This window comes from Bos mutus, chromosome 2 (genome assembly GCF_027580195.1).
Source record: "Bos mutus isolate GX-2022 chromosome 2, NWIPB_WYAK_1.1, whole genome shotgun sequence".
NCBI lineage: Eukaryota > Metazoa > Chordata > Mammalia > Artiodactyla > Bovidae > Bos > Bos mutus.
In genome coordinates this window covers 18,814,798-18,839,825 of record NC_091618.1, presented here as the reverse complement: position 1 = coordinate 18,839,825, position 25,028 = coordinate 18,814,798, and the positions used below count along the sequence as shown (strand labels likewise).

General features: G+C 41.8%; 1 protein-coding gene across 1 annotated transcript in view; it reads right to left on the bottom strand.

The window, feature by feature from the left end:
• Nucleotides 1-1,921: 1,921 nt before the first annotated feature.
• Nucleotides 1,922-25,028, bottom strand: part of PID1 (phosphotyrosine interaction domain containing 1) — a 265,346-nt gene continuing 242,239 nt past the window's right edge. Inside the window, exon 3 of the mRNA XM_005901780.3 lies at nt 1,922-4,049. Coding sequence (XP_005901842.1) covers nt 3,573-4,049 — 477 coding nt within the window. The 3' untranslated portion in view covers nt 1,922-3,572. The remainder of the gene's footprint in view (nt 4,050-25,028) is intronic.

The window sequence follows — 25,028 nt, the reverse complement described above, 5'->3', positions numbered from 1 at the left end:
CTTTGCCCAAGGTATACAGTGTCTCTGAACCTTAGTTTCTTCATCTCTATATTGAATGCCATACCCACCAATAGGATCCTTCTGAGGGGCTTACGAGTTGACGTTGAGAAAAATGCTTTGTGACCACTGGTATAGAAAGTATTGTACAAAAGTGGAGGAAACAAACGGTTAAAAAATAACACAAGTCTGAATCTCCCCTCTGAGGGGAGTTGGTATTGGCTGTCCCAGAAGACTTCATTAGTTATTTGAAAGATGTCGTCCTGTATTTATCTCTAAATTGCTTACTAATCGCTAAGCACATGCTCATGCCAATGTTCTCAGAGCTGATTACGTAGCACGTCACACTTGGTACCCTGAGAAAAATACCAGCAAATGCCTTCTGCAATAAATAACCATATGTGCCCTTACCATCCAAATTTTACTGAGAGAGGAAAATGGCATTGTTTGGAAATATATGCTGGTTGGGTTCTTTTTTTTTTTTCTCCCCCTCTTCAAAGCATATTCAAGGACAATAGAGTGAACCTGGAAATGAGAAAAGTTCAACTTGAAAGAAAATGCCATTTTCCTTGGAGGAGTGAGGTAGTAATTCTTCCTTGAGTTCTTCTCATTAGCAGGCACCCATATTTTCACTTTCAAAGCCTTTATATTTGTGACTGATCCCATGAAGGGCATTGCTCAAGACACACAGGCTCCAGGGCCATCTGCCTTATTTGATTAATGGGGCTATTCTGAGAAATCATGGCCTGGAGGAGACATTTTTAACCAGTTCTGTCAGAAGGAAATCACTTCGTGTTTACCTTCCACGATTTCAGTGCAGGTTCTCCCGAGAGGTACGTGAGATTTTATAAATAGCCATCATTTGCAAAATGTTCCAGAAGATTCTCCTCTGAAATAAGACTATCACACTAAGTAACTCTTTCCATTGTTGACCTCAATGAAGGGGCAGTCATTATCTATAGGTGTAGTATTCAAAAATAAAGCAAGATGCTTTTAAACACCATCAAGGAATAAGTCATTGATGATCAAATTTTAACACATGTTTAGAGAGAATTCCCTATTTATTCAATTTTCTATATTTATCTTTAAATTGGAGTATAATTACTTTTACTATATATAATTATATATAGTATATATATATAATTTACTATATATAATTCCCTATTTATAATTCCCTATTTATTCAATTTAATTTTTTAAATTTATCTTTTAAATTGGAGTATTTAAAGATAAATATAAAAAAAATTAAATTGAATAAATAGGGAATTCTCTCTAAACATGTGTTAAAATTGGAGTATAATTACTTTACTATATATAATTATATATAGTATATATATATAATTTACTATATATAATTATTAACGTTGTGTTAATTTCTGCTAAACAACAATATGAATCAGCTATATGTGTACATATATCCCTTCCTCTTGAGCCTGGTGGGATGAATTGAGAGAGCATCATTAACATATACACACTACCATGTGTAAAACCCACTCCAGTGTTCTTGCCTGGAGAATCCCAGGGACAGAGCCTGGTAGGCTGCCGTCTCTGGGGTCGCACAGAGTCGGACACGACTGAAGTGACTTAGCAGCATGTGTAAAACTGGGGCTTCCCTGGTGGCTCAGATGGTAAATAATCTGCCTGCAGTGCAGGAGAGCTGGGTTCGATCCCTGGATGGGGAAGGTCCCCTGGAGAAGGGAACGGCTACCCATTTCAGTATTCCTGCCTGGAGAATTCCATGAACGGAGGAGCCTGGCAGGCTACAATCCATGGGGTCGCAAACAGGAAGACGCAATTGAGAGACTAACGCTTTTCATGTGTAAAACAGACATCTATTCAATTTGATCTGTTTTGTCCCTCAGGTTTTCTTTACTTAAAAAAGGAACGCCATATACAATATGAAACTCCTCAGGTTTTTTAATGCAAACATATTTTTTATTAAAGAATGAATGCATTTATGCTAAAGAGTAGTTTACATTTGTCGTGAAGCAGCAAGCGGATCTCCAGAAGGTGTGCTCCCCTCAATACAACTCCATGCTTATTCTACATGCCTTAAGACGGGACCCACACTCGGGGGCACACATACACACACACAAATGCATACACGGACACACAGATACACAGACCAAAACACCAACACCACTTCTCTCTGGATTCTATAAACTCTCATTTAAGGCTTCTGTAAGGTGTCCCAGGGCCCCTGACATGGTTACCAGGATTCAAAACAGACTCTCAGAAAGGAGCAGCAGCACCTGGAAAACTTCCTCTGCTCTCGGCCTTAAATGTGTGGGTTTTCACCAGTACTTTCAATGTCACTCAGTGTTGATTCTTTGCATTTATGGTATTTAAAGATCCATCAAACCAAGAAAACTCAGGCTGTCTTAGTGAATAGTTCTCATTAGAAATACCCAACAAACTGGCAACTCTGACCCTAAGAGAGCAATCCAATTAGAAGAGAAGAAGGTCAGATTTCCCTTGCGAATGGACATAGGTTCTCTGGATAAGTCTGGTTTATAGAATCCGTTCCCTACTCGAGTGCCATGTTGAGTGATGGGTCAACGCTTCCTTAGTGATACCAGCTCAGATATGAAGCTTGCCGTGAGAGAGTCATCAGATAGGATCATCAACTAAATAAGTTACCATAAATTGCAGTTGAAGAAAGGATAGCCCACATGGGCTTTGTATACTCGATGATTGCTCATTCCCTTTTTCTGGACTTTCTGTGGTGGTGGTTTGAAGCTCCCACATTGTTTGACTGCTTCTTTCATTTCCTTGGTTATTATTGTCTTCCCTTTTGGTGTCCTGCCATGTAGGTTGAGACTGCAATCCTGGAGGGATGGTGTAGTGGATTGGAAGGGCAGAGAGGGTGGATGGGGCAGTGGCGGAAAGGGGCTATTAGTAGTTGCAAGTATTCTAAGAAAATCGATGAAGTGAATACAATAAGAACAGAGTGCTACTGGATACACTATGTAATAAAAGCATTGCCTTTAACTGTGAATTAACTGCCAACTATCAGGTTGTTAGTTATAAAGCTCAATAAAGCTGTGCTGATTTGCTTACTGAGGAGAGAATCTGAAACCAGCCAGGGGAGAGGAGCTCTGCATTGTTCCTTAAGCCCAGAGGCCTCCTCGTCAGCATTAGCACTCACCATCTCCCCCCACAACCAGGGATTCTATAGGTGCATCTGACATTTTTGTTGGGTTTCATAAGGCAAGTTGGAATGGTGCATTGAATATCAACTGCAGTATGTTTACCAAGAGTGGGGAAAATCAGCATGGAGAACTACAATGGAGGCATTGGAAAATGAGCCAAAAAAAGAAAAAGAAAAGTCTAGAACTTCCCTCCCCATCCACACTCCCACCCTCCTCATAGTCACAGCAGCAGCAGATTTCAATGTAACGTAATTACTTTAATAATACATTTCTTTAGATTTAGAACTGCTCTTCTGAATTTAAAAAGCTTGGTCGGCCAATAATTTGGCAGTCTTTTCATCCCAAATTTGAATCATCGCTTATCCGTCTGTCATCTTGAATTCCTTGACCAATGCTGCCTTTGCTGAAGCTCTCTCAGTTCACTCAGCCATCATCAGATTCTAATTCCTGGGATGCTTCTTCTGAGGAGCTGTTCCTGTGGATCCGGCCATCGCTCTTCATACTGTGGAAAGTCTTCTTGAAGGCCTCCATCATGGCGTGGGCCAGCTTCTTGGCCTCCAGCTTGCTCTCGCACTCGACAGCATGGCAGTCCATCTGGTAGGACAGGTCATCATTAATCTCCCTGTAAACCCAGGCGAAGATGTTGGGGCTCACGTTGTGGTCGGCGGTGCAGTAGGCGATGCGGGCCACCTGGAAGGTATCCATGTGTACCGTGGCCTCCCCTTTGTGGTCGAGGTGATGGAGCCACACTTGGAATGGTCGGATTTCCAGGAGGGCATTAGCCGGAAAGACGTCTTCTCGGGCCAGTGTGTGCTTCTTCCAGAGCTCGATGACTGGCTTTTCTGTGCAGCCTGACAAAAACTGCATGCCTGTGGTGGGCACCTTACCCAGATAGGTCACCTGCAGACGGAAGAGAAGAAAAAAAAAGAGAGAGGTCAACAGTAGACTCTTGATTCTAGCTGTTCACTCATGTCCCCAAAGAATCACAGTTTCACTCTAGAACAATGGAGAGATATCTTTATTGCCCCTTAAAAGAAGAACTGTTGGGACTTCTCTGGTGGTCCAGTGGTTAAAAATCTGCCATCCAATGCAGGGAATGTGGGTTCGATCCCTGACTGAGGAACTAAGATCCCACATGCCACAGGACAACTAAGCCATATGCCACAATTACAGAGCCTGTGCACCGCAGCTAAGACATGATACAGCTAATAAATACGTAGATAAATATTAAAAAATAATAACTGTTGTCAAAATTTATATTTTTTTCTCCCTAACAAGTTGACCCCTTGACAAAGGTACTGAAATTTTTAAAACAGGGTTAGATTTTTAAAATTTAATTTCTAGAGGACTACTCTCCCTCCCCCAATCTCCTTTTAAACTCAGAATGAATGATTATGATCTTTTACAGGATTTGGCATTTCTTTGAAATTATAAATCCACTTGAAGTTGATTTTTGACCAAACACACACAGACTTTTATGATAAGAAAGAGTCAAAGGAATGTTGCCTCTGAAAAACAAAATCTTTATTAAACTTATCTCCTAGACAGATTCTCTTTGTAAATCTCTCAATGTTTGATTTCACTTAAGCTACTTATTTCTTAGAAAATGCCAAGGACACAAAAACTGTTCTATTTAACTGATGGTCTAAAACATGACTGTTTTCTTGCCAAGGTAATGTTTAAAAATGGAGCAATAACCAGTTGTATTTCAACCCAAACAATTGTTTGTATCGGAGTATAATTGCTTTATAATGTTGTGTTGCAAAATGTATTCTGCTGTATTGCAAAATGAATCAGCTACATGTATATGTGTGTGTGTGTGTCTATCCTCTCCCTCCCCTACACCTCCCTCCCATCTCCCCATTCCACCTCTTTAGGTTATCACAGAGCAGAGCTTTCCACTAACCATTCTACCCATAGTAGTGTATACATGTAAATACTACTCTCCCAGTTTGTCCCACCTGATAAAAATGAAAGACCTACAGATAGGTTAAGATTAAAACCCAGGTTTATCAAATAGCTAAATGAGCAGTACTAAAACTACCAGGCTCCTCTGTCCATGGGATTTTCCAGGCAATAGTACTGGAGTGGATTGCCATTTCCTTCTCCAAAAACAAAGAAAAGTAATTCCAAATGATTCAAATAGTATCCTTTAAAAATTGATTTATAATATACCAAGAAAAGATGTTCACTCTCTCACTTTATTTTTCACTCATCAAGATAGACAGACCCTCTATCATCTGGCACGTGCATTATGCAAACACATAACCCGGCCTGCTGCAGTCCATGGGGTCACAAAGAGTTAGATAAAACTTAGCGACTTATTTGGCTCAAAATAAGAGGCCCAGATATATATATAATTGGCCAGATATATATAAATAAGAGGCCCAATTATACTCTGGTCTTTTCCAAATACTTTTTAGAAGAGACTAGAAAGAGGTCCAGAGAAATGGTGAGAACTGAGCAAGGACATTTGGCCACAATGATTCTAAATCAATGTTTCTGTTAAGTGGACGTTAAAGGCCACACGCAAAAGGTTCAGGACACAGACGCTGAACCCCGGTGCATGTTTTTGTGCTTCACTTCTCTCTTAAACAAGAGTCTGTACTGTCCCTTTAAAGAGATGACTTCTTAGAAAAGAAGCACAAATGCGGCCCATTCTAGAAATATTTCTTAGGAACCTATTATGCACAATGGCAAGGTGCCAGGTGGGCATGGGAGAAGGGGAAGATGGAGAGGTCCAAAATTAACGGGCAGAAAGTAGCTGAATATTTGTTCAGAGTGGCATCTTTGAGCCCAGTGAGGTTGAAAATAAATCCTAGCTCCTCAGTTCACTGAGTGGGTAGTTCTGGAGAAACTGCCAGCCCTTTGCACACACACAGATACAGCTATGATGTGAGGCAGATGGTGGAAAGGGCAGGCAGGCGGTACCACAAAGCTTCTGTTGTTGTTAAGTCATGTCCCACTCTCTGCAACCCCATGGACTGCAGCACAACAGGCTCTTCTGTCCTCCACTATTTCCCAACTTTGTTCAAATTCATGTCCATTGAGTCGGTGATGCTCTCTAATCATCTTATCCTCTGCTGCCCCCATCTCCTTTTGCCATCAGTCTTTTCAGCATCAGGATCTTTTACAATGAGTCAGATCTTCCCAGCAGGTAGCCAAATTATTGGACTTTCAGCATCAGTCCTTCCAATGAATATTCAGGAGTGAGATATTCCTTTAGGATTGACTGGTTTGATCTTCCTGATGTCCAAGGGACTCTCAAGAGTCTTCTCCAGCACCACAGTTCAAAAGCATCAATTCTTCTGGGCTCAGCCTTCTTTATGCTCCAACTCTCACATTCATAAATGACTACTGGAAAAGCCAGAGTTTTGACTATACGGACCGAGGCAAGGTGATATATCCACTTTTTAATATGCTGTCTAAGCTTGCCATAGCTTTCCTTCCAAGGAGCAAGTGTCTTTTAGTTTCATGGCTGCAGCTACAGTCCACAGTGATTTTGGAACCCAAGAAAATAAAATCTGTCACTGCTTCCACTTTTTCCCCATCCATTTGCCATGAAGTGATGGGACTTCATGATCCACGAAATCCATGATCTTAGTTTTTTGAATGTTGAGTTACTAGCCAGCCTTTTCACTTTCCTCTTTCACCCTCATTAAGAGGCTCTTTAGGTCCTCTTCACTTTCTGTCATTAGAGTGGTATTATCTGCATATCTGAGGTTATTTATATTTCTCCTGGCAATCTTGATCCCAGCTTGTAATTTATCCAGCCCGGCATTTCACATGATGTACTCTGAGCATTTAACAGAGCCAGTGATGGCACTCACCATGCTTCAGGAATTCCTCTGGGAAGGAGTCAATGGATTTCAAGGCAACAGGGCTTCAAAGCTCAGACAGGAGCCCAGCAACTAGACGGTGAAGGGTAGAAAGGAGCAGGAAGGTAAGTGCTGCAGTGGGGAAAGTCCTCACTTTCTTGGGCACATGGGGCAATTTGGCCTGACCACACATTTGGCCTAGGACGGCCCTGAAGAGGAAACAGACGGTCTATGACCGCTGGATAAAAACAGGCTGAACTTTGAAAAGTGGTCTTACATACAGTCTGAGGAATGGGGCCTTCTCTGCTCTGGATGGAATGCCACTGAGGGTCTATAGTCCAATGGGTACCTGGATATGATGGAGGCTGTGAACTTGGAAGACTTTACGGATGCCAGGAAGAAAGACAAGTCAGGGGGCTGCCTAGCAGAAGACTACTCAGGCAGGAAGTGTTGCAACAGCACAACCAGGAAGCAAGGGTGGCCTGACTTAGGAGTGGAGGTGGTGGAAAGGACAGGGGAGACAGATGGGAACGATATTCAGAGATCAAACTGAAAACCCTTGGCAATACACCGAAGCGGGGAAATGACTCAGAAAGATCCTGCAAGTGCCTGCACTCTCCATGGACATGACTGCAGAACAGCTCTTTGTCACTCTGGATTTAAGTCACATTATAAAGAGGGCTTTGTGAGGAAACGCACAACATAAGGTTCTTGACTTACTGAAACATGCTTTCTGTATATGGTATTTATGATACCTTTATTATTCTTAACAACTTCATTATTTTAATTGAGGTGAAATTCACATTACATAATGTTAACCATTTATGATTCAGTGGCATGTAGCCATCAAACTGTTATACAACCATCAGCTCTGTCTCGTTCCAGAGTATTTTTATCACCACCAAAGGAGATCCAGTATCCATTAAGCAGTCACTCTTCACTTTCCCCTTGATCCAGACCATGGAAACCATGAATATGATCTCTGTTGCTAGAGATTTACTATTCTGGAGAGTTCACACAATCGGAATCACAAAATATGTGACCTTCTGTGTCTGGCTTCTTTCACGCAGCATAATGTCTTCAAGGTTCATCTAAGATAAACCATGTATCAATACCCCTTTATTTTCTATGACATCTTTACTTTTGAAGTAGAAAAGCAAATGGAGGAAACTAGTATGAGAGCTTGAAGTGAAAAGCATTCTTTCTTACTGTCCCCTGAGACTAGAAATAGCTATGTTTATATCTGTTATATTTGATAGAAACATTCTTCAGATGGAGACAATCTCCTTTGATGTGCTTTCATCTCTCTCTCTTCCTCTCTCTCACACACACACAATTTTTAAAAAATTATACAGTGATTTCTATCATGATATAAAGAATACATTTTTAAAACTTTGTTACAATAAGTTGTTTATGATTCCTTCCAATGAAAAGCAGTAATAGTAAAATTAGTAATAATAACATTTTGACAACTAAGGAAAAATGTATTCCTCATAAATATTCATTATTTAAAAACTAAAGGTTTGAAGGAAAATAACGTTTTATTTTTGGAAGTTTGCTTGAGAGAAGCATAGAGCTGAGATGATTAGCTTAAAGAGTTTAATAAGACAACAATGAATGCTCTGTAATAATATGTAGACATTTCTTCAAAAAACAATTTTAAAACACTGAGGTTCAACATACACACAGATATAATCTCCTGGTACTAAACTTACCAGGAAAGTAATCTCAGCGGCCTGTTTTTACTATCACCTAAACAACATGGGGTTGCTAAGAGTCGGACACGACTGAGCGACTTCACTTTCACTTTTCACTTTCATGCATTGGAGAAGGAAATGGCAACCCACTCCAGTGTTCTTGCCTGGAGAATCCCAGGGACGGGGGAGCCTGGCGGGCTGCCGTCTATGTGGTCGCACAGAGTCGGACACGACTGAAGCGACTTAGCAGCAGCAAACAACTCACTAAGCATCAAGTCCCACATCATTGTTTACACAGGTCTGCAGCCAAATCAAGTCACACACTGAACAGTAACAAGAAATACTTGCATCACATTTTAGGCAAAAAGCACTGTGTCCACCAGATCCATCAACAGCCCTGTAGGTAAGAATGGAATTTTATTATCACTAACCTGGATTTTTTTAATTGGAATATAATTGCTTTACATTGTGTTCATATCTGCCATGAAACAAAGTGAATCAGCTATATGTATACACCTATCCCCTCCCTCTTGGGCTCCTTTCCACCCCACCCCACCCCAACTGTCTCAGCCCACTAGGTCAGCTCAGAGCACTGAGCTGAGCTCCCTGCGCTATACAGCAACTTCCCACTAGCTATCTGTTTACACATGGAAGGGTGTAAAGGTCAATTTTAATCTCCCAACCTATATTTAAAGACAAGAACTGCAGATCAGGGGGTGGTTCCGGGTACACAGTGTATACTACAAAGTGTTGGGAATTGAGCAATATTGTGATGATCTAGGAAAGCTGCACATAACAGACAGCCTAAAAAGACACTCGTTCAATTCTTAGACCACTTTATTATTATATGAGAATCATTCCCATGTAGCTTCACTTTTCAGCCATTTATTCATCTTTCCCATCTTGGAGCTGTAAGAGAAATTTTAACATTGTATGAACACCCTAGAAACCATGAGTCTTCCCGAAGAAAGAATCACATTCTATTGTCTGGTGCTTTTGTAAATGACACTCCCTTCCATGCCTGGGCATTTCTTAAAACTTTGTTCTCGTTTTATAACTGCAGAAAATAAGGTTCAAAAACCCAAACTTCTCAGGTAAAATGGAACACAAAAAATAAGGAAATATATATTTATATGCATCATGTAAATATACATTATATACTTTTACAGATATTTATTATATATGATCTGTTTATAGTCCATGGGATTTCCCAGGTGAGAATACTGGGGTGGGTTGCCATTTCCTTCACCAGGAAATCTTCCCAACTCAGGATCGAACTCAGTCTCCTGCATTGGCAGGCAGATTATTTACTGAGCCACCAGGAAGCCCATGTATATATTATCTGGTTTCTAAAACTCAAACACATATAATCTATTTACAATGAAACCAAAGATTCAAGAGGGAGGGGACATATGTACACCTATAGCTGATTCATATTGATGTTTGACAGAAAACAACAAAATTCTGTAAAGTAATTATCCTTCAATTAAAAAATAAATTAATTTTAAAAAATTTTCAATCTAAAGAATTTCAGACTTTTGGCATCTTTCCAAAAGTTTCCTGTGAACAGAGAGGCATAAACATGTTCTAACAGCACTAATCCTGAATATTCCATTAGCTTCATCTCACAAAGTATCACTAAGCCTGCAGATGGAGACGGGCTAAGAGCGGATTATGCGATGACGCCTCTCAACTGCGATATTGACAAGGGCCAACTTTCACACCAACTGTTTGCTGGGGCACTGCAACTTACATCTACTTTTAACTGGGATTTGCCACGGAGGCCAGAGGCTGCAGTGAACAGACATGCCCTTCCTCCAAGCACAGAATTAGCAAACATACATCTACAACACCAGAGAAAGGCTGATTCTCCAGTGATGGCAGCTCCAGTCCTGCTGCTTAGCAATACCAGGGTTTCGGCAAGGCTCTTAGCTGTGTCCTCTCTTTGATAAAAACGCACTGCATGTGTGTATGCTAGGTCACTTCAGTGTGTCTGACTCTGCAACTCTATGGACTGTAGCCCACCAGGCTCCTTTGTCCATAGGATTCTCCAGGCAAGAATATTGGAATGGGATGCCATGCCCTCCTCCAGAGGATCTTCCCAACCAGGGATTGAACACCTGTCTCTCACATTTTCTGCACTGGCAGGCAGGTTCTTATCACTAGTGCCACCTGGGAAGTCCCCCCAAAAAATACATTGCTGCTGCTAAGTCGCTTCAGTCGTGTCCGACTCTGTGCGACCCCACAGACGGCAGCCCAGCAGGCTTCCCCGTCCCTGGGATTCTCCAGGCAAGAACACTGGAGTGGGTTGCCATTGCCTTCTCCAATGCATGAAAGCGAAAAGTGAAAGTGAAGTCGCTCAGTCGTATCCGACTCTTAGCGACCCCATGGACTTCAGCCTACCAGGCTCCTCCATCCATGGGATTTTCCAGGCAAGAGTACTGGAGTGGGGTGCCATTGCCTTCTCCCCAAAAATACACTAACCCTGCCCAAACCTTCCTAAACAGTCCCAGTAATGAGCTCCTCTCTGCTTCCTATAAGGTGTGGCCAACACAAAGCATAAATTAGGGAGTGTAACTTATGCCCTGGGTAAACCTTGGGAAGTCAATGTAACTCTACTTTGTTACCTTTGGGGAACTGATAGCTTTGTCTGAAATCCCATGAGATTACATCAATTAAAAGAATATGTTAATAATTTGCGTGTGTGCTTAGTCACTCATTTGTATCCAACTCTTTGTGACCCTTGGACTGTAGCCTGCCAGGCTCCTCTGTCCATGGGATTCTCCAGGCTTAAGAATACTGGAGTGGGTTGCCATTTCCTCCTCCAGGGTATCTTCCCAACCCAGGGATCAAACCCAGGTCTCCTGCCTTGCAGGCAAATTCTTTACCACCTGAGCGTCCCTCGAAGCTCAGACGGTTAATAATTTGGTATATCCTTAGAGCAGGGATCCCCACCCTCTGGGATCTAATGCCTGAAGATCTGAGGTGGAGCTGATGTCACAATAATAGAAATCAAGTGCACGATCAACATCATGTGTTTGAGTCATCCCTCCCCCATCCATGGAAAAACTGTCCTCCATGAAACTGGTCCTTGGTGCCAAAAATAGTTGGAGATTGCCGCCTTAAGGAAATATAGGAAAAGAATTATCTGAATGTTTCCCTAGAAATGGAATAAAAAGAATTCTCTAAGTAGAGTTTCCTTGAAAATGGAATGCAAAAATGATAAAATGAGGCATCAAGACAGTCTCTCCTCAGAACGACCCCTTTAAATCAGCCCGGCTATCATCCTAACTGGCCCGAGTTCCGGAATTCTGTCTCTGAGCACTTTCCCCTAATATGCCAATTATTTACTACCTGCCTGCAGATTTCCTAATTCTCCTATTAAGTTCCCCAGTGTCTGGCATTCATCCATACTGTTGACTATAAGTCAGTGGAAAAAAAAAAAAAAATTCAGGCTTTAAAGTGATTTTTTCTTTAATTTTTTATATTTAGTTTAACAGAACTGTGCCTTATGGCTCTGCTTTTCAAGGGAAATAAATAAAAAGTATTTTAAAAATTAATTCTCTCAAAATACCAAAGATTTAGTGATGCTCTGCATGCAGCCGCACCCTCTTTGCTTATGGGACCACAGAGAACATGTGTCTCAATAAATAGAAACCCTGAAATATGGGGTTTTAGCCAGGTATCCTCTTATGTCAACACTCCAGCAGGGATTTACTCTAAATATACATATAGAGAGATCCCTTCTTGCCCCAGTCTTCCTCGTGTGGGAGACTTGTTTGCACACCCCTCTCCAGGCACGTCCTCCTTGTGAGCGAGAACACAGGACTCAATGTGCAAGGCTGCCTCGAGGCTTCTACCACTGACATAGCTAAGCACCGATGGCGGGTCTGTGAATGAGCACCCTGTCATCTTGGCCATCTATGAAAGAGGTGAATGTTTTCTCCATGAATAAGTCCCTTCTGAGCCTCGTTCTCAGGAGCCGCAAGCTTCCAGAGTCGCAAAGCAGATGAGAAACACAGAGTCACGAAATTGTTCCCTAAACGTCCAGAATGGTAGACAGACATTTTTCAAGATAACTTCCTGAGGTGCTGCGACAAAGGGACTTGGAAGAAGACGAGAAGATTCTTCAGGAGGAGTCACAACCCATTGGAAATAAATGCTGGAATCTTTCCCATGGTTGCAGAAACAGGCTTTGGGCAATAAACTTATTAAGAATGAATCATTCAGAGAGAAATAAACAAACAGAGAAAAAAAAATGAAAAGTTTTCCCCTCTGTGTCATTCAATGGCATAAACCAATGCCCAGACACAGACGTCTGTAATGCGTGTGAATAGGCTTTGCCCAGTCCCAGTTGAAGTATTTGAGGATATTCGTGGCATGCGAAAATGTGGAGAGGCCATGGAGCCAAGGGGCCCGCCAGAGTGTCTGCATCATTAAGAGTGTCAGATCAGGAGAGACCAGTGTCCTCAGAATCTCTGCTTCCCACCCATGAGTTTTCCAACACCCCAGCCAGCTCTCCATTCATGAATCACTGTTCCCACCTCTGTGGCAAAACAACCCTGGTTTCCCGATGTGCACCCTACTGGCAGAGCCGGCACCATTCCATTCCTTCCTCTTGGTGGCCTGTCTGTATTTCATTCTGGCCTGAAACCGCCTTGGTGAGGACCCAGGATCATCTCCCCTTAGACTGTACAGCCAGACGGAAAGGGTGATAACAGAGGTCCCTGAAGGACGGTAGGAGATGGATGATGACCTAAGAAACGAAGGACCTGGTTTGCTGCAGTCTTCAACCTTCAAGGCTGGATAAGCCCAACTACCTGACTTCAGAGGCTCAACTTTGGTTCACTTTACTATGTGGCTTCTCTGAGAAGATACGTCAAGAACAAAGATTCTCCAGAGGCCTTTCTTGGGATATAAAAGATCTTTTTGTCCTTCGTTGTCTGTAGGAGACTTCCTTTCCCCTGCTAACATAAAACAACATGATACAAACACAGGAAGGAGAACACGTAACTGGGAATTCTAACAGCCTGTGGGTTATAAGGCGGAAGATGAGACAAAGAGCCACTCATACTCCTGGGCCAAATTCCAGAGCCAAGCTCTTCTGTTCTCACATTAATTCCCTTTTGCACACTTCAGAGAAAAGGTAAAGGACAAAATCCTGAGATTTATGATGCAGGCTTGAATCTACTCCTTCCTGGCTGGTCACAGAGGAGCAAGGATCCACTAGGCACTCTGAAGAGTGGGGATGCATCCAACATGCCAATGACCTAACAATTCATAATGCAAGACCAAAGTGATGCTAACTATAACCTTGAACTTGTATAACATGCTTTAAATCACGAAGACAACATCAAAGGATTAATACTGCTCACAGTGAAATCTATGAAGTTATTGTGAGAAAAATGAAAGTGATAAGCTTTGGCTTGAAAAGTAGATTTGTTTATCCTGTATGTTCATTTGATAACTATTCATTGAACACCTACCAGGAACCAGGTATATCAGTGAATAAAACTGATAAAAGCCCTCTGCCTTCTTGGGGCTGACACTCCAGCTAAACAGAAGATGCTTATGACTGAGTTTATAGAACTCAAAGTTATGTAGACAAGGCCGGTATCAGGGAGGAGAACACGTATGGGCTTCTAAGAGTGCTTCTGATGAACTGGAAAACTTCTCTTGGGTTTAAAAAAGCCTTTTCACTTCATACAGCATAACTCGGACCGAAAAAGTCCTCATTTAGATTCTATTCCTTGGCGCAAGCTGTGCCACATGCAGGGTTATTAGTCTTTACATTCACTGTGGTTTGGCTTCCTGAGATGCTACTGTGGTAGAGGATCAGGCAGGCTGATGGCTTCAGAAGAGTGCCAAGGGAGAGGGGAATCAGACGGGAACTAGGAAATCAAGGACTTAGGAGATATAAGGCCTACCCTGCCTCCTGAACAAGATAGACTGGCAGCTAGAATGCCGTGGATATTTTACATTGAATGGACAGGTAGCATACCTGGCCTCACTTGACACCTGTGTTTCATTCTCAGGATGACACCTGAAACATTCTCAGGATATTTCAGGCACATCAAACTGACTTGTCTTCATTGAAATCTTATAGTAACATTTAAGTTGCTTTATTCTACTTTTCTATTCTGGTATTCTTTGCCCTCTTCTTTTATTTGAGAGATCCAAACAAGTTTTCCCAACCTACTCACAATCATTCCAATAAATTTCTAATACACAGAATACACAGAAGAACTATACAAAAAAGACCCAGATAACCACGATGATGTGGTCACTCACCTAGAGCCGGACATCCTGGAGTGCAAAGCCAAGCGGGCCTTAGGAATCATCACTGCAAACAAAGCTAGTGGAGGTGATGGAATTCCAGCTGAGTTATTTCAAATCCTAAAAGATGATGCTATGAAAGTGCTGCACGCAATATGTCAGCAAATTTGGAAAACTCAGCAGTGGCCACAGGACTGGAAAAGGTCAGTTTTCATTCCAATCCCAAAGAAAGGCAATGCCAAAGAATGCTCAAACTACCACATAATTGTACTCATCTCACATGCTAGCAAAGTAATGCTCAAAATTCTCCAAGCCAGGTTTCAGCAATACATGAGCCATGAACTTCCAAATGTTCAAGCTGGATTTAGAAAAGGCAGAGGAACCAGAGATCAAATTGCCAATATACAGTGGATCATCAAAAAAAGCAAGAGAGTTTCAGAAAAACATGTACTTCTGCTTTATTGACTATGCCAAAGCCTTTGACTGTGTGGATCACAACAAACTATGGGAAATTCTGAAAGAGATGGGAATGCCAGACCACCTGACCTACCTTCTGAGAAATCTGTATGCACATCAAGAAGCAACAGTTAGAACTGGGCATGGAACAACAGACTAGTTCCAAATGGGGAAAGGAGTACCTCAAGGCTGTGTAATGTCACCCTGCTTACGTATCTTACATGCAGAGTACATCATGAGAAACGCTGGACTGGATGAAGCACAAGCTGGAATCAAGATTACTGGGAGAAATATAAATAACCTCAGATATACAGATGACACCACTCTTATGGCAGAAACGGAAGAGAAACTAAAGAGCCTCTTGATGAAAATGACAGAGGACAGTAAAGAGCTGGTTTAAAATTAACATTCAAAAAATGAAGATCATGGCATCCAGTCCTATCACTTCACGGAAAATAAATGGGGAAACAATGAAAACAGTGACAGACTTTATTTTCTTGGGCTCCAAAATCACTGCAGATGGTGATTGCAGCTATGGAATTAAAAGATGTTTGCTCCTTGGAAGAAATGCTATGACAAACCTAGACAGAATATTAAAAAGCAGAGACATTATTTTGCCAACAAAGGTCTGTCTAGTCAAGGCTATGGTTTTTCCAGTGATCATGTATGGATGTGAGAGCTGGACTATAAAGAAAGCTGAGAGCTGAAGAATTGCTGCTTTTGAACTGTGGTGTTGGAGAAGACTCTTGAGAGTCCCTTGGACTGCAAGGAGATCCAACCAGTCCATCCTAAAGGAAATCAGTCCTGAATATTCATTGGAAGGACTGATGCTGAAGCTGAAGCTCCAGTTCTTTGGCCACCTGATGCAAAGAACTGACTCATTGGAGTAGACCCTGATGCTGGGAAAGATTGAAGGCAGGAGGAAAAGAGGACTATAGCGGATGAGATGGTTGGATGGCACAACTGACTCGATGATGAGTTTGAGCAAGTTCCAGGAGTTGGTGATGGACAGGGAAGCCTGGCGTGCTTCTCCATCCTCAGCCCTTCGGTCTCCTGAGAGTCATCCCTAAGACGCCCAGATGACTGTGGTTAAAAACTAGGGTTTAATTCTCCAAAGTAAGTCTTGGGTACCATTCTGGCACCTATTTTTGGCAGCTCTTCCTCACCCTTATCAGGATAAAAGTAGACCCGGCTATCCTATGGCTAGAAAAGGATGAGGACCAATTGTGGCCATTCCCCATAATACCTGCAACGTCTTTTGCCTTATATCTATTTAGCCAGGCTTGATCAGCTGACTAAGAGGGTGAGCAAGGCTGTCTAGGGGAAGCCTGCCTCTGACTTTAACAGAGGGGCTAGTGATGACCCAGAAAGGCTTACCGGCTTATTCTTAATATTTTTTCCAATAGTAGCAACAATGCTGGCAGTAGAAGGTAGATTTTATAAAACACACACCCTCTGGGGCACATTTATGCATATGCCTTTGTTTAGTGCTATTTACTTATTTCAGTAGCTTTCCTGATGTCACACATACTGAGAATACTTTCTTGTTGTTAAGCAGTTCTTCCCAAGTATCTGCATGAGTTATGCTGATAGAATCTATAAAAATATTAATAAAAATTTTACTGGGAGATACAGTTTCTTTTTATTATGTAAATTTCTGTCATGGGAGAAAAACAAATTTAGTAAGACCCAATATCAAGAAACAATTATGTGCTATTTTTGTACTCTAACAAAGAGATGAACACTGCTTCAGCTGTTAAATACAGCATGTGTCGTACAATTAGAAACTTAAGTGACAGATTTATTTCTGTTATTCATATTACAACTTAGTTCCACTGATGCAGAGTGCTTTGAGATGCGGGGTCCCATCTTGCATTTATCAAGCAGTCCCAGTGTGCAATTTGCCCTGTCAGTTGGCTCTTGGATGTGTGACGCTTGGAAATATTGTCATTGTCACTGTCAAAGACAGAAGCAATTTATCTGGAAGGCACTGAAGTGTGCTTCAGAAGACAAAGTCACTTAATAAAAATGACACCACATTAAAACATACATTCCCTCATCTGGCCCCTTCTGGTAAGCTGGACCAAGGATGGTTAAACCACTGTTCTACTCAGTGGCACAAGAACAATTTATTTTGTGACAAGTCTGATAGCTCCCCTTCTGCATTCTAATCAGTGGAATATACCAGAAAGAAATTCAGTAGAGCTCTCTAGGGTCTAAAATGTTCACAATGAGAAAATTCTCTAAATGACAAATCAATATCAAGCACACTGCTTGAGGGTTATCCTGACAAATGGATCCAAGGGACAAACACTGGGGTCCTTGTAGCACTGTATCAATTCATTTTCCTTAGCACACAATTGGTTGGGAATAGACCAGAAAAGGTGCCAAAGATTTAGAAATAATAATGTTGAGGCAACATGTGACTGAATAAAATAAACATGCCAATCTACTGGCTATAAGTCTAGAGCTCTTACTAGAAGGCCAGTGGAGGCTGGAAACAAGAAAGTCACTCTGAGGTTAACTAAACATGGAATTACCAAATATTCCAGAAAAATGAAGACTTACGTTCATATACATTCACACACACACTCCTATTTCTCATCAGCGACCACTGAGACTCTGTGAGCAGTGACATGCAAGTAGCAAGGCCCACGCCTGAAACCCAAATCCTTTTGCTAAATACCATTTTCTACTGAAAGGAACCAGCCCTCCTCAGAGGAAAAAAATTGTTGATTCCATGACAGGCACATGAAAGGTATGAGAGGAACTTAAATATCATACTGTGCCAGAAAGTAGGAAGTGCTCAGTTGCTCAGTTGTGTCCAACTTTTTGTGACCCCATGGACTGCAGCTTTGTCAGGCTTCCCTGTCCATAGCCAACTCCTAGAGTTTACTCAAACTCCTGTCCATCGAGTCAGTGATGCAATCCAACCATCTCATCCTCTGTCATTCCCTTCTCCTCCCAACTTCAATCTTTCCCAGCATCAGGGTCTTTTCCAATGAGTCAGTTCTTTGCATCAGGTGGCCAAAATATTGGAGTTTCAGTTTCAGCTTCAGTCTTTCCAATGAACACTCAGGACTGATTTCCTTTAGGATGGACTGGTTGGATCTCCTTGCAGTCCAAGGGACTCTCAATAGTCTTCCCCAACACCACAGTTCAAAAGCATCAATTCTTTGGTTCTCAGCTTTCTTTATAGAAAAAAAACAAAAAAACAAAAGGGCACCAGCTTTTAAAGGGGTTCCTTTTCATTCCAATCCCAAAGAAGGGCAATACCAAAAAATGTTCAAACTACATTACATGTATGTATATATATGTATATATATACACATATATATATATGCTTATATATATATGTGTATGTGTGTGTGTATATATATATATATATATATATAAAGATATAAGGATATATAAGAATGGCTACATAAGATAAATACCCAGTTTCTGAGAACTATACCCCAAAGTATGGGGGCATCACCTCTTATTACAAAATTGGGTTGGTGGGTGTTGCATGAATGATCAAGCAAATAAGCATTTGAGAGAGATACACTTCCCTTCTGGGAAGCAAAAATGAAAAATGGTTGTCTGGAGAGGCCTTACAAGTAGCTTAGAAAAGAAGAGAAGCTTAAGGCAAAGGAGAAAAGGAAAGATATATCCATTTGATAGTAGAGTTCCAAAGAATAGCAAGGAGAGATAAGAAAGCCTTCCTCAGTGATCAGTGCAAAAAAATAGAGGAAAACAATAGAATGGGAAAGACTAGAGATCTCTTCAAGAAAATTAGACACCAAGGGAACATTTCATGCAAAGATGAGCACAATAAAGGACAGAAATGATATGGACCTAAGACAAGAAGATATTAAGAAGAGGTGACAAGAATACACAGAACTATACCAAAAATATCTTCATGACCCAGGTAACCACGATGGTGTGATCATTCACCTAGAGAAAGACATCCTAGACTGCACTGCGAAGTTAAGTGGGCCTTAGGAAGCATCACTATGAGCAAAGCTAGTGGAGGCAATGGAACTCCAGCTGAGCTATTTCAAATCCTAAAAGATGCTGTGAAAGTGCTGCACTCAATACGCCAGCAAACTTGGAAAACTCAGCAGTGGCCACAGGACTGTAAAAGGTCAGTTTTCATTCCAATCCCAAAGAAAGGCAACACCAAAGCATGTTCAAACTACCGCACAACTGTACTCATCTCACATGCTAGCAAAGTAATGCTCAAAATTCTCCAAGCCAGGCTTCAACCATAGTCAATCCTAGTCAATCACTAGTCAATCCTAAAGGAAATCAGTCCTGAATATTCATTACAAGGACTGATGCTGAAGCTGAAGCTCCAACACTTTGGCCATCTGATGCAAAGAACTGTCTCATTGGAAAAGACCCCGATGGTGGGAAAGATTGAAGGTGAGAGAAGGGGATGACAGAGGATGAGGTGGTTGGATGGCATCACTGACTCGATGGACATGAGTTTGAGTAAGCTTCAGGAGTTAGTGATGGACAGGGAAGCCTGGTGTGCTGCAGTCCACGGGGTCACAAAGAGTTGGACACGAGTGAGTGACTGAACTGAACTGAACTAAGAGAAATACATATAGAAATAAGTTACAATAACTTCATTTTTTGTCCTAAAATTATTTCATACTAAAAATTTTAGGAACATACATGAGTACATTTGCCCCTGGCTCGATGCTAATTTAAAAGGAAAACAGAAAGATCTTTATGAGTGAGCATTTGTAGTTGACTAAGCCATGTTCATATCCTGAAGAATAAACTTGTATTAATATGCACCCACTCAGGAACCTATTTGTGATCAAGATACACTCCCTCAAGCTGACTGGATTTATCTGTCTTAGTGCTGCTGCTTAATTGCTAAGTCAGGTCCAACTGTTTGCAGCCCCATGGACTGTGGCCCATCAGGCTCCTCTGTCCACAGGATTTTCCAGGCAAGAATACTGGAGTGGGTTGCCATTTCCTTCTGCAGGGGATCTTCCTGACCCAGGGATTGAACCCAGGTCTCATGCTTGGCAGGCAGATTCTTTACCACTGAGTCACCTGGGAAGCCTATCTATCTTAGTGATATGTGACAAATTCTACTCTAATCCTCCTGGTGCATCTAAATTCAGGTATTTAAGTGGGCATATAACAAGTTAAATTATCTTCCATAAACAAGCAATACCTTTAGTAATCAAATCTGTGATGACTCAAGAGCTTTAAACACCATATTTACCTTCTGTTTCCAAATGGAAACCAATGCATGATGGAAAGATAACTTTTCATCACTATCACCATCACAACTGTATAGTCTTAGTTAAAACTTATCTTGGAGACATACCTTTACTGCTCTCTAATGGATGTGAGAGTTGGACTGTGAAGAAGGCTGAGCGTCAAAGAATTGATGCTTTTGAACTGCGGTGTTGGAGAAGACTCTTGCGAGTCCCTTGGACTGCAAGGAGATCCAACCAGTCCATTCTGAAGGAGATCAGCCCTGGGATTTCTTTGGAAGGAATGATGCTAAAGCTGAAACTCCAGTACTTTGGCCACCTCATGCAAAGTGTTGACTCACTGGAAAAGACTCTGATGCTGGGAGGGATTGGGGGCAGGAGGAGAAGGGGATGACAGAGGATGGGATGGCTGGATGGCATCACTGACTCGATGGATGTGAGTCTGAGTGAACTCCGGGAGTTGGTGATGGACAGGGAGGCCTGGCATGCTGTGATTCATGGGGTCTCAGAATCGGACACAACTGAGCGACTGAACTGAACTGAACTGAACCCTTTGAAAATATTGTGATTTGTCTCCATATCGAAATTATCACACTGCAAAAAAAAAAAAAAATCCTATAGGATTTTGGTACTAGATTTCTTTATAAGAAAGGATATTGCTAAGTCAGGTACAACTTTCTAAACTTCTAAATACAGAAATACAGAAACAAGTATTTATAAAGGTTTATGTATTGTAGCTTTGAAGGGTTTCTGGTTAAAGTCACCTCTGATGAATATGTTCTTGAGAGGAGAAAAAAACTGAAGGAAGTTTCTCTTCAAAGGTTCAACAAATCAACAGAAAATGCAGCCTGACAACTCGAGGAGGAGACCTGTGAATAGCATCAGGACATCTGTGTGGACAGATGGGAGGACAAAGAGAATGTCCTGTGCACAATTTCTGAAACCTTTGGCAAGGGCCTTATCTGACTCTCTAGACCCTGGAGAACACATGTACATGAAGCAAATATTACAGAAACCATGCTTCACAGATTCAGGCCAGGAAAGCAGGAGACCTTTTGAAAAAGAACTTAAATTCACTGCTTGAGTATATCCTTATAGCGGTGCATGTTTTCCCTGTAAATTCACTGGATCTTACATACAGGTCTTCTCTTATTGGTTTTTTTGGTTGAACTTGCTCTATTCTTCCAGTGACTTCTATGTGTGTCCATGTTCTCACATTCTCTCCATCACCAGTCCCACAGGGAGGCTGAAATGCTTAATGTGATGAGACCAAGAGAGACCTAAAGGCCAGTCCATATATGTGCGAGAGTACAAAGCCCGGTCACTGACAGAGCTGGTGTTGGTTCAGCTCATCCCTCCTCATTCTACCAGGAAGATGATGTGACTGTTCATTTTCTACTCAAATGGGTCCTGGAGTGTCCAGATACTGGCTCAAACATTATTCTGGACATTTTGTGAGGGTCTTTCTGAAGGAGAGTAACATGTGAATCCTTAGAGTAAGCTGATGGCCCTCCCCTATGTAAGTGCCCCCCACACTGAGGGACTGAATAGAAGAAAAGGTGGAGCAAAAGAGAGTCCCTTGGACTGCAAGGAGATCAAACCAGTCACTTCTAAAGGAAATCATATTGAATATTCATTGGAAGGTCTGTTGCTGAAGCTGCAATACTTTGACCATCTGATGTGAAGAGCTGACTCACTGGAAAAAACCTTGATGCTGGGAAAGACAGAAGGCAAAAGGAGAATCGGGCGGCAGAGGATGAGATGCTTAGATAGCATCACTGACTCAATGGACGTGAATTTGAGCAAACTCCAGGAGACAGTGGAAGACAGAGGAACCTGGGATTCTGCAGTCCATGGGATGGCAAAGAGTCGGACATGACTTAGTGACTGAACAGCAACAACAAAAGGAGAATTCGCTTTCTTTGGCTGACTGTCTTCATGTTGGAACATTGGTCTTCTCTTGCCTTCAGACTTGGACTTAGGCTCGAACTACACCATGGGCTTTCCTGGCTCTCAGCAGGCTGACTGTAACTTTTGGAAATTCTCAGCCTCCAAAGTCATATAAGTCAAACTCTTAGAATAAATCTCTTAATTTTATATATGTAATACACAGAGGATCCCCAACCTGCAACAGTTCAACTTACTTTTCTTTTTTTTTTTGACTTTACGATGTTGCAAAAATGACATGCATTTGATAGAAACTGTACTTTGAATTTTGAATTTAGCTCTTTTCCCAGACCTGCATTATAATCCTGTTTCATGATGTTGGTCAGCAGCATTGACCACAGCACCCAATCAGCCAGACAACCATGAGGGTAAACAACTGATATGCCTACAACCATTCTGGACCCAGGTAACCATTCCATTTTTCACTTTCAGTACATTACATGAGACAATACACTTAATTTTAAAATAGGCTTTGTGTTAGATGATTTTGCCCAACTTCAGGCTAATGTCAGTGTTCTTAGCACATCTAAGGTCTGTAAGAATAAACGATGATGTTTAGTAGGTTTGGTGTATTCAACACATTTTTGACTGACAACATTTTCAATTCACGATGGGTTTTTCAAGATGTAATCCCACTGTAGGGCATCCAGGTGGCTCAGTGCTAAAGGATCTACCTGCTCGTGCAACAGACACAAGACACATAGATTCAATCCCTGGGTTGGGAAGATCCCTTGGAGTAGGAAATGGCAACCTGCTCCAGTATTCTTGCCTAGCAAATTCCATGGAGAGAAGAACCTGGTAGGCTACAGTCTGTAGGGTCAAAGAGTCAGACACAACTGGGAGATTTAGCATGAACACAACTGCATTGTAAGTCAAGGAAGACCTTTATATAGATGAGTCTATTCATTAATCTATACCTGCTACATTCCAAAGGCCAGCTGGGTCCTGAGAGAAGACCACTGTGACTGACTCTGGGGGATGCTGGGATGAGCACAGCAGTCTTCAGTGTCATCACAGCCTAACCTATAATCCCTCTCCATCTCCCTATGGATTCTTAGCTGGTGGTCCAAATCTTTCATGCCATGACAAGTTCTGAAGAAACAATCTGGATTGTAGTAGATAAACAGTCTCTCTCCAAGGGTTGGGTAAATAGATCATGTGATCTAGATCTAGATCTATCTATCCACACACATACACACACAAACACATTCTACTGGTTCAATTTCTCTTGAGGACCCCAGTAAATAAAGTTAGGATTCACCAATTGACCACCATCTATCTGTTCTCTCTTTCTTGCTCACACCCTACAATTCTGCTACTCATTATCCCTTCTCTTTAGAGACAGCCCTGAATGTTCCTCAATTACTTCCAATTATTGTATCTCATTGAAACATCCCCCTAATGGATATAAGTCGTGGAGAGTCTCCTGACCAAAGGGTCTCTTTGGAATAGCACTATGAACATATCCCAACCCTCTTTACCACCAAGCTCAGTTCCTACTCATGTGGTCTTGCCAACTCTTTCTTGGCCCTGATGGCAGGCACTTGCTTAAGGGGACAGGTCTCTCAGTTGCAAAGAGGAATCAGATTCATCTTAGGCTGGCATGTGTTTATTCTCCCCCATAAATACCTCTTGAAGTAGGAAGGAAGAGGGAAGGGCACAAACTTTATAAGGACATGCCATAAACTGATTACAACCAAATAGGTCCAAAATGGGCTTTCCAGGTGACTCAGTGGTAAAGAATCTGCCTGTCAATGCAAGAAGTGCAAGAGACTCGCATTAGGTCCCTGGGTCAGGAAGATCCCCTGGAGTAGGGAATGGCAACCCATTCCAGTATTCTTGCCTGGAAAATCTCATAGATAGAGGAATCTGGCGGGCTATAGTCCCTGGGGCTGCAAAGAGTTGGACACGACTAAGCTACTGAGCACATACACAGGTCTGAGATGGTGGACAAGCCAACTTCCACTAGATCTTGATCCTCAGTATACACTCATTGTAACACATCAGCAAGCTAAATGACACAATCACAGGCGCCATGACTACTTCAAGGCTGACCACCAACGACCAAAAAGTGGATGGTGACCCAGTTCCTAGAAATCTCCACCCTTTCTCTAAAATAGTTGGACTAATCCTCCCACTCATTAGCCTATGAAATTACTCAGTCCATAAAAGCTGACCACACCATATTTTGATGGCACTCTCTCCTTCCAAGATGGCCCATGCTGTCTGTGAATTATGTTTCTCTCTAAATAAATCCACTTCTTACCTATCACTTTGTCTCTCACTGAATTCTTTCTGTGATGAGACATCAAGAACCTGAGCTTCATTAAATCCTGAAACCAGGTTTGTGGTCTCAGTTGGAAAACTATGGGTTTTGAGTTCTGGTCGAGGGGTTAAAGTCCCTATCTGAGTTACACATTTTCATCTTTGGTAGAAAGGAAAAGTGAAAGTGAAGTTGCT